Consider the following 18,394-nt stretch of genomic DNA (forward strand, 5'->3'; position numbering starts at 1 on the left):
AGAAGCACACTCAAGATTTCTCTTCTCTCTGTATCTTCCCTCCCCGATAATATGTCATTTAGTTGTGAGCAACTTAAGAGTCAGAAACATGTTCATTCAACATTGCATTCCCAGTGCCTAAGTCACTGCCTGCCACACAGTAGGAGCTTAATAAGTGCTTATTGAACAAATGTATAATTGACTTTTGAATGATCAGCCACTTTAAGGATTAATAAGATTAGGTCTGCAAGATTCTTCAAGACTGTGTATTACTTATACAATAAAAAATAAGAAGAAGAAATTTTAACTTCCCAAATATGAATAATTTCAGGTCTGCAGAAATTTTAAAAGAAATGGCCCAGGTACTGTGGCTCACACCTATAATCCCAGCACTGTGGGAGGCCAAGGTGGGAGGATCGACTGAGCCCAGGAGTTCAAGACCAACCTTGGCAACATGGTGAGATCCCATCTTTATTTAGGAGAAAGAAAAAAAAGAGGAGAAGATGAAGATTAAGGAGGAGGAGGGGGAGAAGGGAGGAGAAGGAAGGGGAGGAGGGGGAGAGAAGAAGAGGAAGAGGGAGAAGAGGAGGAAGGTGAAGGATAAGAAGGGGAAGGAGAAGAAGAAATAATGCATCTCCTGACCAAACAGCAGTTTGAGATCACAGAAAAATTTATTATAGAAATACCAGAAATGCTGCCCCTCGACGGTACAATTTTGAACCAGGAAATGATGAAGTCACAAGCACTGCCTAAGAGACCCACACTGCGCCCATCCAATGCCCCAAGAGAATCATGGACTTGGAAGTTGTGTTAGGACTCAGCTAGCAAGTGAAGGTGACTCCCAGATCTTAAAAGCAAAGCTACATTCTGTCTCTCAAGACCTGTTACTTGGCTGATACTTTCCTCTTCCTACCCTCTCCAGCACATCTCAAGCCTCTTACACAAGATTCAAAATTAAGAGTCAAATTCTCACAAAGTGCTCACAGCCACAGAGAAGAGAGGGCGGGAGGGACTAGAGAGGTCTGAGAAAGGGCATTAAACTGCCTTGCAAAAAAAAAAAAAAAACGGGCAGCTTCCTGACTGACTTGGGTGTTGGAACCCTTCCAAGACCCAAGTCAGATCCTCAGACTCCTCAGGCCCAAGGCACCTGGATGGAACAGAGCTGGGCTTCACATGCCCACTACATGGGACAATTCTCAGAGTGGTTATGAAGCAGAGCTTAGGAAGGGTCAGGCTTTCAAGGAATGGAGCTGTCAGGAGGAAACAGGACAGAAGCAGAACTTGCTTGTCTGTTCATCAACTCCCGCATCCACTGCTAAAACAGGCTTCCCTCTGGGTGAGGATTCGTGACCCCATGCCCTCTGAAATACTCCCACCTTGAGTTGTTTACACAGGGGAGAATGCTTCCTGAGACAGAGGTTCAGAATCAGGACAGTGATGCCTTACAGATATCTGATGTGGGCAGTAAATCTATACTTTCCATCAACATGAGTGCATGAGGCTATGGACCAAGAGGCAGGAATAGGCGGCTGGTGCAGAGGTTTCCCTTACCAAGCTAGCTTGTCCTGCAATCAGCAACTTCCCCCAAAGGGATCATCTTGTGGCCCCCAGAAGGGCAGGGGGCGTGGATTCTTGTTCACAGTGCAGCCCAGGTGCAGCAAAAGGAGCCTGGGGCTGAGATACCAACTCTCCATTATGTGCCTTGTCGATGCTTTACAGGCTATTTCCCTCCATCGCTAAACTAGATGCCTCGTGTCTTTTAGCATTGTGGATCAATACTTAGCTGCAGTGGCTTGAGTTGGGGCAGAGGAATGATAGCCATGACTTCTCCCTAACCTGCGAACTCACACAGCCTCTGCCTCTAACTGGAATGTTTCTGCTCACCCTGGGCTACCGATCTTCCCAAAAAGGTGGGAGCAGGAACAGCAGCAGGGCCAGCTGAACGGAGTCTGAGTGAGAATGTGCCTAGCTGTTACTCTGACTGCAAGCCAGTGCCCTCCAAAGAGATCTGCTGTTTGGGCTTATCCACCCTGCTTCCCCCCATTGGAGTCTAATTTATTGGCAAAATTGCTGAGACGCATCAAGAAAAGTGAACCACAGGGAGTCAGGAAGGGCGTGGAGGGGATGAGTTTGAGGAGAGGGCGGCGCGGGTGCAGGCGTGAGGTATGGCAAGAGGCCTCTACTCCAGGATCCGCCTGTGGGAGGTGTTAGTGGAGGTCTGGATGATCTGCACTCGCGAGGATCCACGGCTGCTTCTGCCGCTCCCTCCGTAGCTCCCGCCGCCGCTGCCATAACCGCCTCCACTGCCCCCTCGTGCGCCGCCTCCGCGGTAACTTCTTCCACCGCCATAGCCCCCACCGCTGCCGCCGCCGTAGCCTCCAGAGACGTAGCTGCCGCCGCCTCCCGCGCCGCCCCTGATGCTCACCTGGCTGTTCTGCACCGCTGTGGGGAGGGGACAATGCACATGGGGTCGGGGGACCGGGCAGGGCCCCCACCTGCACCCACCCCTGCACCTGCAGCCTCCTCCATCCTCGATCACCCGTGGCATCGACTTGCAAACCGATACATTGAAAATTGAAAGTATTCCCACTTGAAAATTATTCTTCATACTACAAAGGAATGCCAGGGTTCCTCTCAGCAACACACTTTCATTGTTTATTGAATATATACCCTAAAGAGTTCTAGCCACTGCTGATTCCTAGGCATTTAAAAAATAAAAAATAAAAATAAAAAATAAAAAAAGGCATCAAAACAATTAAGATAAGTAGACCTGAAATCACAACCATTTATTTCAAATGAATTCTTCCAGACTTTGCCATTACACTTGCTTACTTTGATGTCTGTTGTACAAGACTGGAAGCTAAAATGCCAGACTTTCAGTTCTCTGCTGGCCACCTCCCCGCCCTCCCTTCACCCAGGACCGCCAGCCTCTCTCTGTCCCTGGGTTCTGCTACTTACAGATGCTCACATGACTCTGCAGCTCTCCTGACATCCTGTAAAACCAAAGCACAGGGTCAGCCAGACCCACAGGGCCTGAGGAGGGAAGGCGGTGGCCCACAGACATCCGGATCAGAGGTGTCCCCAAGCCTTAGAGAAATTTGTGTGCATGAGAGCAGGAAGCCAGTGGAGCCGAGAGAATTTTCAGCGTTTTCATGAAGACTTTTAGCATTGGGGGTGAATACCCAGCTGCAGTGACTTGGGTTGGGGTATAAGGACATTCTATTTGGAGGCAGAGGAATGATAACAATGACTTCTCCCTACCTTGCCAACTCACACAGCGTCTGCCTCTAACTGGAATGTTTCTGCTCACCCTGGGCTACCAATCTTCCCAAAAAGGTGGAGCTTACCTTTTCTCCAAATAGCCGGTCCCACAGTTTCATGGGTGCCTATCGAGCCTTAGCCCCAGAAACACAGCTGCGGGACCCACCTGCTCTCCTCGCCCTCCAGCAGCTGGCGGTAGGTGGCGATCTCCACATCCAGGGACAGCTTGGCCCCTAGCATGGCCTGGTAGTCATGCAGCAGCCGGGCCAGCTCCTCCTTGGACTGTTGCAGGGCCTCCTCCAGGTCCTGCAGCTTCTGCCGTGCATCCTGGAGGGCCTGTTCGCCTCTCTCCTCGGCATCCGAAATGAGTGACTGCATCTGTTCAATCTGCTCCAGAGACAGTCAGAGACCATTTTAGGGTTGAGTTTCCAGAGCTCCATCTGGCAGGGCATTGTGGGAGGTGCAGGGCTTAGTCAGCCTTCCCTGAGCACCCATCCCACCTGCTTCTTCACATTGCTGATCTCTGCCTGCAGCCTCTGGACAGTGCGGTTGAGCTCTGCAATCTCCATCTTGCTGTTCTTCAGGTCGTCTCCATGTCTCCCTGCCGTGATCTGGAGCTCCTGGTACTAGGGGCCAAAGGCAGCATCATGGTCAGCATGTGCTGCCCACCACAAGCCCTTCCAGGAGGAAGTAGGTCTGGGTTGCTCTCCCCTGGGAGAGTCTCACCCATCTTGTACTGTGGTCGCCCCTACATACACACTCACAGCTATACCAAACCTCCCTCACCCGGGCTGCAAACACATGTATACATGCACATGCTCACACCATACCAAGCCTCCTGCATTCCCACCTGTCTCTGGGCAGACTCTCATCCCAGCCAGACAAACCTGCTTTGTGATGCCCTTTCTAATACTTTTTCACACATCTAAGCCTTCACGTTGGTCCTTACCCACACTGAGACCCCCTCACTCTTTCCACCCCCCATATAGCTTCCCACCCTTTTCCAGGATGATCTCCCTAGCAATCAGGCAGGACCTTATGTCCCAGAGGCCCTCCACCTGCTCCACGTTCAGTCTCATTTCCCCTCCTTCTCTGCTTCTGTCTCTGTATTGCCCCATCCGTCAAAACTCCACCCCCAGGACAGGGTTTTGAAGTGAGTGGGAGAAGCGACAACTTGAGGGAATCTGCATTCTGCTGTTTTCACTCTTGGCCATCTGCCTCCCAGTCTAAGGTCGAAATCCATTCCACCCCAGAACACTGTCTGCAGGACAGTGGGACAGAGGTCAGCCAGGATTGGAGTTGGCCACAGATCATCCTCAAAGCCAATCATCAATGCTAGTTGTTCAGAATTTAGTGACTGGACTGTCAGCCATGCCCTTTCAACCAGAGGATTCACCATCCAAAAAGATCCAGGTCAGTTTATGGTATAAAGAAGTAACCAAAGATGTACCCAACAACTTAGCCACAAAGAGGTTGATCCAATAAGGGAGGGTGTAGTCTTACAATGTAATACAAGGCTGTTAAAAATGCGGCAGATTATTTAGTGTCACAGAAAGGTATCCATATGCGATAAGTAAGAGAGAAAGTATAGTCTGGCCAACATGGCAAAACCCTATCACTACCAAAACTACAAAATTTGGCTTGGTGTGGTGGTGTGCACCTGTAATCCCAGCTACTGTGGAGGCTGAGGCAGGAGAATCGCTTGGGCCCAGGAGGCGGAGTCTGTAGTGAACTGAGATCACACCACTGCACTCCAGCCTGGGAGATAGAGCAAGTTTCCATCTCAAACAAAAAAAAAAAGAGAGAAAGTAAAAACAAAAAGTGTATTTTAATAGATACCATTATGAAAAAAAGAATAAAAATCATTCTAGTGGTGAGGGGAATGGGTTTGTAGATACAAACCCGAGTTTAATTAAGCTGTGGCTCTGCCATTTACTAGCTACAAGGCCTTAGAGAAATTAAGTAATCTCATGCACTATTATCTATTATAAAATTGTAATAATGAAATTCTTACCTCATTGGTTGTTGTAAGGATTGAATGAAATAATATATATATTATGTAAAGCACTTTGTGCAGTGCCTAACACATATGAGTTCTCAAGAAACATTATTGGGTTGGTGCAAAAGTAATTGCAGTTCTTATCATTACTTTTAATGGCAAGAACCGCAATTACTTTTGCACTAGCTTAATAGCTACAAAGAACTGGCAGAAGAGATATTAACATATTAATAGCGGTAGTGAGAGATGGGTAATCTTTACATTGTAATTTCTAGAATTTGTATAACAAACACATTTTACTTCAGAAATAAGAAAGACAATGCAATAAGAGAAAGACAATTCTGGGAAGAATCTGTTTTTCTGGGCACCAGATCTGGGGGCCATACCCACCTTGGTCTGGTACAGGGCTTCGGCCTCGTCCTTGCTCCTCTGTGCAATTAGCTCGTACTGGGTCCGCACTGCATCAATGATGCTGTCCAGGTCCAGGGAGCGATTATTGTCCATGGACAGGATGACGTTGGTGTCGCTGATGTGAGTCTGCATCTGAGACAGCTCCTGCGAGGCATGGCGCACAGGCTGACTCCTTCCATTCTCCTCTGGGGGCCTCAGTTTTCCTCTACTGCTCCCTCAAGGCTCTCGGGGGAAGCCAGAAGCCTGGGCCAGGTAGTCTTGGGGAAAAACTCTTGGAATTGTTGTGTGCAATGAGAGATAATAGGGAGAGTCTCAACTGCCTCCAGGGAGAAGGAAGGAGCCTAAACCTGGAGCCCTTCAGATACCATCTCCCCATCACACCTCTCCTGCAACTGCCACTCTGCCTTGCTCTGACTTGGCCACCATAGTTAGCTGGGCTCCTTGGCAGGCATGCCTGTTCCTTGAAATCACATGAGCTCTCTGAGGCAGTAGAATAGACTCCAGTTGAGGAGCCACTTGGACTCACTTTTGAGTCTTGGCTCTACCATTGACTAGCAAGGTAACCAAGCAAGTAATTTAACTCTTCAGTGTCTCAGTTTTCCCATGTGTAGAATGGAGATGCCCATAACATAAATTTCTAACACAGCATCTGGCCCAGAGCACGTACCCCCAAATTAGACACAGGCAAAAGAGGGCTGGGTGACAGAGTGTTTGATCCCCCACCACTAAGGTCACTCCCTTTGAGACTCACACTGTCACCTCCCACAGAGTTTCCCAACAGCTCCATCATCTCCCCAGAATTAATGAAGATTTCTGGTTGGTTTTGCCCCTTATATGTCTGGGTGATTTCCCAGACAGATTGGAAGCCATGAACCAGGGACACGTTCGCCTCCACCTAACTCAGGATTCTCCCAGCCTTCCATCTCCATTACCACAACCTGGGGATTCTGAGGATTAGGATGGAAAGGATGGCTGACTCCAGGCCCACAGAGTTGGGGTACCTGGGGAGATGAGTCCCTAGTGGGTAGTGTTGGGTTTCAGACCTCGCCTCTTATAGCCCATACTCCTTGTGAGATGTGAGAAAAGAAAGGGGGTTCTTATAAACGCTTAACTCACCGTCAAAAATAAATACTTCAAGAAATTGACCTCCCCAGTCAGAGTGTCCACCCTGGACTCCAGGTCCACTTTGCTCACATAAGCAGCGTCCACATCCTAAGTAGCAGGCAGAAACAGTTTGACTTTATTGCCCAGGCATTGCCTATCACCAGCTCACTGGGTGGCTCAGGCAAGTGGCAGAGCCACTCTGGGTTTATTTCCTTCCTTCAAAAATTCATCACCTCACTCCAATAAGGGATCTACATGTCCTGGCTTTCCTGGCCAGAAGGAGATGTGACACCAACCTCCACATCTCAGTCAGTCACACCCAACACCCCAGGTCCTTCCCGGGTCCCAAGGCTACACATAACTGACATTCAAAAGCTGTCATTTCACTTCACTTCACTTTCAGGACCCCAGAGAGATACAAACTTGAAGCTTCCTAAAGAGTCATCATCAGTGTCGGTTTTAGTGTAAGGGCCCCACATTTAGGCATCACACATGGCAAGCCGGCCACAGAGGCCACCCTGCCATTGCCACAGAGGTCACCCTGCCATTGCCACAGAGCATCCCATAGGGATTCCTCACTCCCCGCAGCCTCCTGGGTCCACAGCCACCCTCGGGACTCCCCTTTCCCTCACCTTCTTCAGGACAACAAAGTCATTCTCGCTGCCAGTCCTCTTGTTGATTTCGTCCTCATACCTGTCAGGCAAGGCAAGGAGCACAGAAAGGCTACAGGCTGACCTTGGCTCTCTGAGGTTCCTCTTCACAGCAGAAAGCTTGGAATTCCCCAAACATTTGCTGTCCTGAGCTCAGAGAACCCTGCTCAAGGTGCTGGCTGTCCATTCCAGGAGGCTGGCACTCTCATGGATGAGGGCAGAGCCAACTCCTGGGTCTGTGGGCCAACAGAGGGGACCCCAGGCCAACATGGAAAGCCCAGGGCCACAGAGAAGGTCCCTGGAATGTCTCCTTTTATTTTGATGTTTTACCTTTGTAAGTGTGTCAAACTCATTCATTCCTTAAAATTGAGAACATGAAATAACAACCACTTTTACTAAATATTTTTGAAGAGAAAAAATTTAACCTACAATTCTGTGCCCCACCCCCCACCAGCACCTCCAGTGTGGATTCCATTTTTCCCTCGTTGACTCACACACACTTGGATCTCTACTGGCACGAACAGTAAGCATGCCAAGGTGATGGGAGAGAAGTGCCCTGCACCCCACATGGGGAAGAAGAGGAAGGGAGAGGCTCGGCTGCCTGCACAGCTCAGGAGCGGCTGATCTGGAATTCGACAACTCCTGTCACCCCTACTGTTTGTGATCATAATAGCTAGGGTTTATTGACTGGTAGGGGTGTGCAAGCACAGTACTAAGAACTTATTAAGCATCATTTCATTCAAAACCAGCAGTTCCCAAAGTGTGGTCCCCAATCCACCAGCATCAGCATCACTTGGAAACATGTTAGAAGTACAAACACTCTCCCATATCTGCTGAATCAAAAACTCGGGGGGCAGAACCCAGCAATCTGATTCCAGCAAACTGATGCATGCTCAAGTCTGAGAACCACAGATCTACCCACAACAATCCAACAAGGGAGGTTCTCGCTCTTCCCACATTACTAACGTGAATACCAGAGGCTTAAAAAGATGAATTTGTAGGCAGCTAGTAAGTGGAAGAGCCCACACTGGAAATCAGGCTTACTTGGCTTCAACATCCATGAAGCTATCCTGCCCCTCCCCACCCAATGCAATTGACAGCTGGCTGCCAATATCATCTACCTTGGTTGCCACATACAAAACAGCGCCTCCTGCAGTTGTGCAGTGCAGAGCCTGCATGTCCCGCTCCCCTACCCTTACACATAAACACTAAAGCAGAATGTCTTGCCCCTGTGATGAGTTTCCAGCCATGCTTCTTCCCTGTTTTGCCCTGCCTGGAGTCTCACTTGCTCTTGTAGTCCTCCACGACATCCTGCATGCTCCTGACCTCTGTGTTCTGGCGCATCTGCTCCGCATTGAGCAAATCCACCTGCTTCCGCAGGTCACTGATATAGTTCTCCAAGAGGGGCTCCAGGTTGTTGGTTCCAGTTGAGGTGTTCACCTGCTGCAGCAACTCCCATTTCGTTTGTAGCACCTGGTTCTGCTGCTCCAGGAATCGCACCTAAGAGCAAGAGACCCCAGCCCACCCCAGGCCATGGATCAGAGCAGCTCCCCCGTGAGTAGCGGGATCCATAGCCTCTCAACATATCCAGACCTCAGAGAATCAGGATGGCTCCTCCAAGAGTCAGAGAGCTTCCTTTTCTCTGGGATTGAGACACACAGAGGGCAATGTGGTTTCTGACGGCCAATGGCTGTATGGTCAGCTTGTCTAAAATTGACACTAAGCTCACTCTGGTTTTGAAGGTAAATTACCTCCTTCATTTACATCATAGAGCACTTGCCCTCCAAACTCAATTTATCCATGCCAATGTAAGGAAATGGTGTTTCGGAGCATCTGAGACACTGATGACCCCAAAGCTCCTTTCTCTTTGTGGGCAAAATGCATTATGTGATAGAGGAGAGGAAGAAAGAAAAAGCAAGAAGGATCAATTTGGCTTAGAACATTAAACTAATTCCTGAGCACACTTGCTTGGGTGCCCCTGCCCTGCAGTCGCCACCACTTCTGCTGTCTGCCAGGATGTTTGTCAGGAAAGTAACTCATTTAAATGCTTTTATAATGCAGACAGAATTTTTAAGGCAAATGTTCTCATTTTTTTAAAAGTCTAATGCAGTCAAGTGCCCCAAAGTGAGAACTTGGGTTGTCAGGTGTTTGAGAACTACCCACTTGCTATTTCCCGGGAAATGGAGAGTGGACATCACCCAATATTTTCACCACCTCTTCTCCCAGAATTGTGGATATGAAGGTAAGATAAGGGGCCCAGTAAGGCAGCTGGCTATGCAAAATGTGTGGCTTGTCCTTGGCATGGTAATGACCAGCCTCCACCTTTCCTCAGCCAGCTACACACTGTGGAGCCTCCACTCCAGTGCCCTGATAGAAGCAGTGGTGCTGCCTCCAGACTTTGCTCCGCCGCACGCGGGCACGCACGCGCAAAAACACACACCCTCCAGAATGCAGCTTCCTCCTCCGGGTACTGTGCAAAGGGGCAAACCCACTGCTTTGTGTGGTCGGAACGGAACTCTGAAGACACTCCCTTACCACGTGACACTAGTGAGGGTCCCCCAAATCCCCTGGCCCTTGAGAATCTGCCCGTCTGAGGGGCCAACCCTGGTTAGCTCCCTTTGCGTTCTGACTCTAGGCTGGAAAATGTTTGCAGACAACACCACCTCCCATGGCTCATTTTTGCTGGCCTTATCAAAGCAAGAGATTAGGCAAGCAGCTCTTCCAGGCTTGTCAGCACAGCTCACAACACCATGAGAAATTCCTGCCACTCTCTATTTTTACTCTGTGGTGGCACTCCCAGGGAGTGAAGAAATCAATTCAGCACTCATTCACTGTGCTCAGTGGCAGTGGCATTGTGGGGACCAAAAGAAAGAATCCTGTGGTCCCATGGAGAGTCTCCACATAAAACAACGAGGGAGCAGTGACACAACTCTGGGTGCTCTGGCTTTAGCCCAGGTACCCACCCGCAATATCCCAGAAGTTCATAGAAGACACTGTGGTTCTCATCAGGCCACCCAAACTGCAAAGGCAGAGTCTGGCTGCAGGGAGTGCCTTAACCACTAGAACAATCAGTGAAAGCCACTGTGTTTTTCCCCAGGTTCCCCAAAACACTCCTGGTCTGTGTCCTACCGGCAAAACTCAAGGGCAGTTCAGCTAGCACAGATGGAATGAGGCATGCTGCTGAGCGACCTTCTCGCCCACCCTCTGCTTCAGTGCCCTTCCCCTGCACAGGGACCTCCCAGTGCCCTCAGCACTCCAGGTCTCCTCAACTCTTTGCCCAGCAAACTCCTACTCACCCTTTAGACCTCACCTGAGGTGGCATTCCACAGTGTGTCCCCTTTGCAGCCCCTTGTTCCTTGCCTTTCTAAATCCGTTGAGACTTGCAGTCATGCAGCAGTGTGTGAGCATCTCTCTCCCGGGCTGCACTGGACCCCATGAGGGCATGCCTATATCTACTTTGTTCTCCAGGGGACACAGTGGACCCATGGACACACAACGCCCAACACAGAGAAGACAAAAAGTGTCATGCACTCATGAAGTGCAAAAGGTTTTAGAATTGCCTGCTGGTGTGGGCTATCCAGACCACTCGCCATCCCTGGCATAGAGGTCTAAGGATCAGCTGAGCAAGGCCAGCCCAGTGTCCCAGGGGGAAGAGCTGGACCCCTCCTTTCCTTTCTGAGGCCTTATCCCCTTGTCATTGGTTCTAGAAAGCCTTTGGCTCCATTTCCACTCTCTGAGCGTCCAGCACTGACCCTATTTGTCATCCAGCTTCTATTTATTGAGCAATTCTCATGTGTCAGGCACTATTCTGGGTGCTAGGGATTTGGTAATAAGCAAAACAGGCAAAATCCCTGCTTTCTAGGAGTTTCCATTCTATTTAGAGAGATAACTATAAAGAAACAATCATGTAAAAAATACAGTGCCTCAGACAGCTGCAGGGACTATGGAGTCACACAGGGCCGGGGCATAGGAACGCTGAAGTGGTGGTCAGGGAAGTCCCCACTGAAACTGTGGCATCTGAGCAAAGACCCACAGAAGGTAAGGGAGGAAGGTGGGCCTCTCTTTGGGGGGAAGAGTTCCAAGCAGAGGGAATGGCAGGTGCAAAGACCTTGAGACAGAACAGAGCCTTGGATGCTGGTGAGCAAGAGAGCAGCTGAGGAGGAAGAGGGGCACAGGACACTGCAGACAATAATGAGTTGGAAGCCTGGAGGCTATTTTCCAGGCCTCATTCTGCTCACTAGCGGTTGTATCCTGAAAGCTGTTCCACCCAGGGAGGGCAATGTGACCTGATTCCACAAATGTAAGTGTGGGCTTAGCAGCAGCCGCAGGTTAAAGGGCAGATAATATAGGGCCTTATAGGACTTGGGCTTTTCCTTCAGTTGAGACAAGAAGCCACTGGAGGATTCAAATGGAAGAGTGGTGTGACATACTTTTAAAGGATGGCTCTGCTGTAGTGTCAAGCATAGGCTATACAAGGGTCAAGGGTGAAAGCAGGAAGACCAGTTTGGAAAGCAGAGTCACAAGTCACCTGTCATAGAAGCCTTCTACCTTCCAGTCAGGCCACAACCCACCTGGCTGAGGAGCCTCTCCTCATAGTCATCACAGGCCATGCCCTTCAAAGGACAAGAGACCTAGGTCTCTTGCACCTTAGCTTCTGCCCACTGCTCCATGCCATGCAACTGGACAGACACCCTGTTCATGGCAGAGGCCACAGTTGGATGAGCCTCAGGAGGTCAGTTGCCAGCAGCCTGTGGTTATTTCCCAGCCCTCTCTCCTCCCTGCTTCTCTCTTGGCCCAGTCGTGAGCTCCCAGTAGTGACTCCTTGCTCCAGTGAAACCCTCTAACCCCCACCTGTGCCTGAAGCGTGGTGGTACTCAGCCACATTTCCCACGCAGCGTGATCAGAAGCCACAGGAGCACGCTGCTGTGTTGCGCTCCTCTTCGGCAGCCTCTGGGCCTCAGCACCCTCACCCTCCTCTACCTGCTCACACACTGTCCCATCCCCAGCATCTGCCCAGATACCAGAGGCCTGCCCTGCCACCCAGCATGGCCTCTGGCCACAGCTACCCTACATTCAGGCCACAGGTCAAGCTCTGGCCTCAGCACCGAACTCCTGTGGTGACTGAGGGAAAGTCACTGACTGTGCAAGTGGCCTTGGTGCTCTGTGGGGCTTCCCATTGCATCCCTGAAGGCAAAACTCCTCCGGGGGAGGTGCTAGTGGCCACTGTGCCTCGACTTCCAGACAAAAGGAGATGCTGGAGGGAGGTCTTCACCATGGTGAGTTCACCAGCCTCTGTTGCTGCTTTGGACCTAATCTGAAGTTTCAACAGGGAACTAGGGACAGGGGCTTCTGTGTCTCCATCTGGCCCATCATTGGCCCTTGATGAGCCAAAAGGGGGGACTCAGACAGAACCCTACATTGCATGCTGTTGACTTTAGCCCCAAGAGATACCCACCACCAGGGCATTCACCATGCCCTGCCTGCTTCTCCTGCCCTGGCTCTGTGGCTTCATCTCTGCTTCTCTCATCCACCCCCTGGTATCCCATTTTCTCCAGGAATTGTAACCGTTTGAAATTCCCTAAAGGCGTCACAATTTCATGCCTCCTGGTCCTTCTGCCTGAAAATCCCCTCTGCCCTAAGAACCCATTTAACTTGTACTCACTTCGGCAGCACATATACTAAAATTAGAACCCATTTAACTTTTCCTCCGTCTTCCAGACTCAGCAGGCAGAGCTCATGACACCCTCCTTTGAGCTACCATGTCCCAGAGAGTACTTCCCCTATTGACACACTTCACATGCACTGTCGTAATTATCTTCCCTTTAGATGTCAGGCCCTGTGTCCTAGTCACCTGTAGCACCTGGCACAGTGTCTGCTCTATCACAGATGCTTAGAAAATATTTGTGGGCTGAATGGGTGAATGGATGCATGGGTAGATAGTTGAGTGGCTTGATGGATGAGTGAATGAACGGATGAACATGTGTGTGTGTGTGTGTGTGTGTGTGTGTGTGTATAAATGGATTGTGTGGATGAGGATGGATGGATAGATGGATGGATGGATGGGTGCATTGGTGGATGGGTGGATGGAAAGTGAATAATTGTGAAAGAGAATGAGGGTACTACACCATGTATTTGTTGAGTATTTTCACACTGCTTATCTCCTTTCCTGCCAAAAGGAAAAGATAGAATTAAATCCCTGCAAGAAGACAAATTGAAGCCCAAATGGGGTAAATGATTTCCTAAGGTCCCAGGTATCACCACCAAGCTGAAACAGCACGATGTGCTGAGAGGTGGCAGGGTGTAATCTCTCTCAGTCATTTGGTCAGTGACCAATGACCCTCCCTGCCCCTGAGGTGCTCACCTTGTCAATGAAGGAGGCAAACTTGTTGTTGAGAACCATAATCTGCTCCCGCTCCTGGGTCTTGATCCTCTGAATTTCAGGGTCCACCTCCAGGTGAAGTGGCTCTAGGAGGCTCTGATTAATGGTCACCTCTTGGATGCCCCCAGGAGGACAAGAAGGACCAAAACCCCCAAGCCCAAAATTGCTAGCCCCAAATCCAGCACCCCCAAAACCACCTCCTCCAAAGCCACCACCTCCAAAGCCACCAGCCCCAATGCTGTCAACCCCAAAGCTCCTGACCCCTCCAAATCCTCCTACTCCCCCACCGTGGCGGAAACCACTGGCACTCCTCCCCACTAGACTAATGGAGATGCTTCTACTGCCACCCAGATTATACAGACTCCTAGAGCCAAACCCCCTTCCATGGATCCCATATCCACCACCACCACACCTCCCTCGAGTATAACACACAGAACCCACAGCCCGACTCCCACCACCAGAGCCCGCAGAAAAGCTGGTATGATAAACCTGCCTGCTCCGTGAGCTAAACGCGGACTGAGAACTATATTGGCGGCTCATGGTTGCTGGAGCATCCAGATAAGCAAGCAAGAGAAACAGCCTGGCAGGAAGGAGGCAGAGACCAGAGAGGAAAGCAGCTCTGACTCCTTTGAAAGGGATCTGGCTCCGTCTCTATATATAGACACACACACATTGCTGGCATTGCTGGGCTGGGCATCTTTACAATCCTGAAAGGGGAGTATTAATGTTTAGTTTGCCTGCCAGCAACATCTGTTTAAAACCTCACACCTATGAGTTGCAGAAATCAGACTGCAGACAAACTTCCCCAACTCGATCATTTATCATTCATCTCTTGCCATTTAGAGATCAGAGTGCAATAATCTCTCAGGACCTCATTGCTGGAAACTCCTATATAGATTCCTCCCAAATCATCAGTTCATCTCTTCCTAAGAAACTCCACCATTGAGCTGTTTGTTTCTGGGGTGTACCTGGGAGATCTGGGGCAAAGTTAGATAGTGTCTGGAGACCTCAGGACAACAGCTGGGACAGAGGTGGAAACACTTTCTTTCATAGCATTGTCCTGGTGGGGCAAAAGTTTTGTTCCCATCTCCCCATGCACTGCTTCTGCTCCCTGCAGTTATCACCATGAGCACCCAAAATTTTATCACATGGAAGTGCAATGTTGTGGTCACTGAGTACAAGTGGAGGCCCACAGATTCTGCCCAAGGTCATTCACATTGTGTGTTGCTTGATAAGCCTCAGACTCCTCAAACACAAAACCACACAAGGTACTTCAGCACCAAAAATCGGTGGTTCAAGATTTGTTGAGCATCTACCAGTACCTAATATTGTCTTCTAGACCAGAAGACAAACCATCCCTAACTATTTCTCTTTCTGTTTTATCATTTCTGATTCTTTATAGACAATACTTTTGTAAAATAGAATTAAATGAATTATCTCTTAAAGATAATTTTTAGGAGATATACGAAATGCTAGCCCCAATTTTTTTGATTTTTAGATTCAGCAAGCAAAACATTGTTTAACTGCTAAAAATAGCAACAACAATAATAATTTTCTAAAAGGCTACTCTCAAATTCTGTGCTTACCACAAGGCAATAACAAGCGCTGTAGACCAGCACTGATCTGTGCTCACACTCTGAGAAGCCCGTCCCAGACAGCAATCCTGGGGAGAAGCTCATTCAGTGAGCATCAGTGTCCACCAACAAAAAAACGTGTTTTCCCTCTGGACTCAAATAGCTGTGGCTTTCATCCAAAATGTAATGATAATTTTTTTAACTTGGGGAAAAAATCTCCAGCCTTAGAAAAATGGCTAAGGGATGGCTTGCCCAGTTGGATACAATTATTTTAAATCATCTTGTTGGAGACTCTGCAGCAGAACCGGAAACGACTTGTACCATATTAAAGGGAAAAGGCAGACTACATGATGGAGTCTGTGCTGTGAACTCATAAGAATTAAGAATGCAGAAGGCCAGGTGCGATAGCTCACTCCTGTAATCCCAGAACTGTGGGAGGTCAAGGCGAGCAGATCACTTAAGCCCAGGAGTTCAAGACCAGTCTGGCCAATATGATGAAACCCCGTCTCTACTGAAAATACAAAAAATTAACCAGGTGTGGTAGCACATGCCTGTAGTCCCAGCTCCCAGGGGTCAGGGGGGCTGAGGTAGGAGGATTAATTAAGCCTGGGAGGTCAAGGCCGCAGTGAACCCTGATTGTGCCACTGCACTCCAGCCTGGGCGAAAGAGTGAGACCCTCTCACAAAAAAAAAATGCAGATAAGACAGGGTTTGTAAGTAACTGGAAAGTGAGTTGATTTATTTAGAGACTGTGAGAGGAGTTTTCCTAGTTTTCTTGCTTTTGATTTCGTTTTTTTGTTTGTTTGTTTGTTTGTTTGTTTTTTGAGACAGTCTCACACTGTTGCCCAGGCTGGAGTGCAGTGGTGCAATCTTGGCTCCCTGCAACCTCTGCCTCCTGGGTTCAAGTGATTCTACTGTCTCAGCCTCCTGAGTAACTGGGATTACAGGTGCCCACCACCACGCCTGGCTAATTTTTTTTTTTTTTTTTTTTTTTTTTTTTTTGAGACGGAATCTTACTCTGTCGCCCAGGCTGGAGTGCAGTGGCCCAATCTCAGCTCACTGCAAGCTCTGCCTCCTGGGTTCACGCCATTCTCCTGCCTCAGCCTCCCAAGTAGCTGGGACTACAGGCACCCGCCACCACGCCTGGCTAATTTTTTGTATTTTTAGTAGAGACGGGATTTCACTGTGTTAGCCAGAATGGTCTCGATCTCCCGAACTCGTGATCCGCCTGCCTCGGCGTCCCAAAGTGCTGGGATTACAGGCGTGAGCCACTGCGCCCGGCACATCTGTTTTTTGTATTTTTAATAAAGATAGGGTTTCACCTTGTTGGCCAGGCTAGTCTAAAACTCTTGACCTAAGGTGATCCACCTGCCTCAGCCTCCCAAAGTGCTGGGATTACAGACATGAGCTACTGTGCCCGGCTGAATTTTCCTGGTATTTTAAATGTCCTTTTTCTTTATGGTCATTGCAATAAATATTTTTGGCTCACGCCTTTAATCCCAGCACTTTGGGAGGCCAGGGCAGGCGAATCACCTGAGATTAGGAGTTCAAGACCAGCCTGACCAACATGGAGAATGCCGTGTCTACTAAAAATACAAAAAATTAGCCGGGTGTGGTGGCACATGCCTGTAATTCCAGCTACTCGGGAGGCTGAGACAGGAGAATCGCTTGAACCAGGGAGGTGGAGGTTGCGGTGAGCCGAGATCGCACCATTGCACTCTAGCCTGGGCAACAAGAGTAAAACTCTGCCTCAAAAAAAAAAAGGAAAGAAAAGCAAAGAAAGTTGTGGCAGAAATCCCAATAGAGGTGGGGAAGAACAGGCGGTAGAAACAAGAGCAGTGTGGGGGAGCCACAGTGAGAAGCCATCCTGGGGCAGGGAAAGGCTCCAAGGACAATTCCAAGCTTCCATGCCCTCTTCTCATGAACCTCTGCACTCTGTGCATGGTGTCTGTTCAGTGGGTCATCCAGGAGACACTGTGAGATAGAGGAGACAGTGAGCCTGAAATTTATAGGCAGAAGCCCTGCTGCTGGCTGGCTGTGTCATCTTGGGCAAGCTGCCTACTCTAGAGCCTCAGACACTTAAGGAACCAAAGTGTCTGTTTCTCAAGAATTCAAAGCTGTAAGTCATGTGGGCAGAAAAAAGCACAGAGCACTGAAATCACTAAACAAGCAGAAATAGCTGCTCACAGATCCTGGTGGGATGACAGCTGTCCTACTTTGCCTGAGATTTTCAGTACTTAAACCAAGATATACCTGGGCAAATTAAAACTGTTGCTTACCGTAGTCCTAGGCACCTATGGTCCACACAGCCATACTCCTAACCCTAAGGCAGAAGAGGGAAGCCAGGGCGTAGCCTCCAGCACAGAGTGACAAGAAGAGAACCAGTAGAAGCAGAGGAAGGAAAGGGAGGTGAAGCTAGGGAATGGGGTGGGTTCATGTGAGAAAGATGCCTAAAAACCAGGATTCTGAGTCAGGTATCAGAGAAGAGGCAGAGAGAACAGAGTAGGGGGAAGAAGCAGGGGTCTGGCCGAGAAAATGGGGGCTGTTATGGACAAGGGACAGTAGGTCCCAGACAGGAAACAGCAGGGGCATGGCAAATAGATCCTTGAATTGGGCATCTTGAAACCCAGCTCTGACTCCTAGCTCCTCCCCCTCCTAGCCCCATGGCTAGGACACTTGACTCCTTGAACCTCAGTTTCCTGACCTCTAAAATAAAGAAAACAGTAGCCAGCCGGGCGCAGTGGCTCACAACTGTAATCCCAGCACTTTTGGAGGCAGAGGTGGGTGACTCACCTGAGGTCAGGAGTCTTGAGACCAGCCTGGCCAACATAGTGAAACCCTGTCTCTACTAAAAATACAAAAATATATAATCCCAGCTACTTGGGAGGCTGAGGCAGGAGAATCGCTTGAACCTGGGAGATGGAGGTTTCAGTGAGCCGAGATGGCGACACTGCACTCCAGCCTGGGCAAAAGAGGGAGAGACTCTGTCTCTCTCTCTCTCTGTCTCTCTCTCTCTCTGTCTCTCTCTCTCTCTCTCT

At 49.4% G+C, this 18,394-nt stretch overlaps 1 protein-coding gene across 2 annotated transcripts; it reads right to left on the bottom strand.

Moving 5' to 3' along the window:
* Positions 1-617: 617 nt before the first annotated feature.
* KRT77 (keratin 77) lies at positions 618-14,352 on the bottom strand. 2 transcript variants are annotated; one of them, XM_023211038.2, is made up of 10 exons: positions 13,766-14,352; positions 9,185-9,269; positions 8,690-8,904; positions 7,387-7,447; positions 6,767-6,862; positions 5,630-5,794; positions 3,741-3,866; positions 3,407-3,627; positions 2,938-2,972; positions 618-2,421 (listed from the first exon to the last, which is right to left on the bottom strand). In XM_023211038.2, exons 3-10 carry the CDS (start codon positions 8,746-8,748, stop codon positions 2,159-2,161), a joined length of 1,026 nt encoding a protein of 341 aa, XP_023066806.2. In that variant the 5' UTR covers positions 8,749-8,904; positions 9,185-9,269; positions 13,766-14,352; the 3' UTR covers positions 618-2,158. The 2 variants fall into 2 exon arrangements, with proteins under 2 accessions (XP_023066806.2, XP_023066805.2); XM_023211037.2 differs by lacking the exon at positions 9,185-9,269 and having other exon boundaries at positions 13,766-14,346.
* Positions 14,353-18,394: the final 4,042 nt, after the last annotated feature.

The sequence above is a fragment of the Piliocolobus tephrosceles genome, chromosome 10 (assembly GCF_002776525.5).
Source record: "Piliocolobus tephrosceles isolate RC106 chromosome 10, ASM277652v3, whole genome shotgun sequence".
Taxonomy (NCBI): Eukaryota; Metazoa; Chordata; class Mammalia; order Primates; family Cercopithecidae; genus Piliocolobus; species Piliocolobus tephrosceles.

Coding starts and splice junctions, on each gene's coding strand:
- KRT77 (XM_023211037.2), bottom strand. CDS start 14,323: ATGAGCCGCCAATATAGTTCTCAGTCCGCGTTTAGCTCACGGAGCAGG. Junction 7,448..8,689: donor GTGGAGGACTACAAGAGCAA/GTGAGACTCCAG, acceptor CTTGCCTGACAG/GTATGAGGACGAAATCAACA. Junction 6,863..7,386: donor ACTTTGTTGTCCTGAAGAAG/GTGAGGGAAAGG, acceptor CCTGCTACTTAG/GATGTGGACGCTGCTTATGT.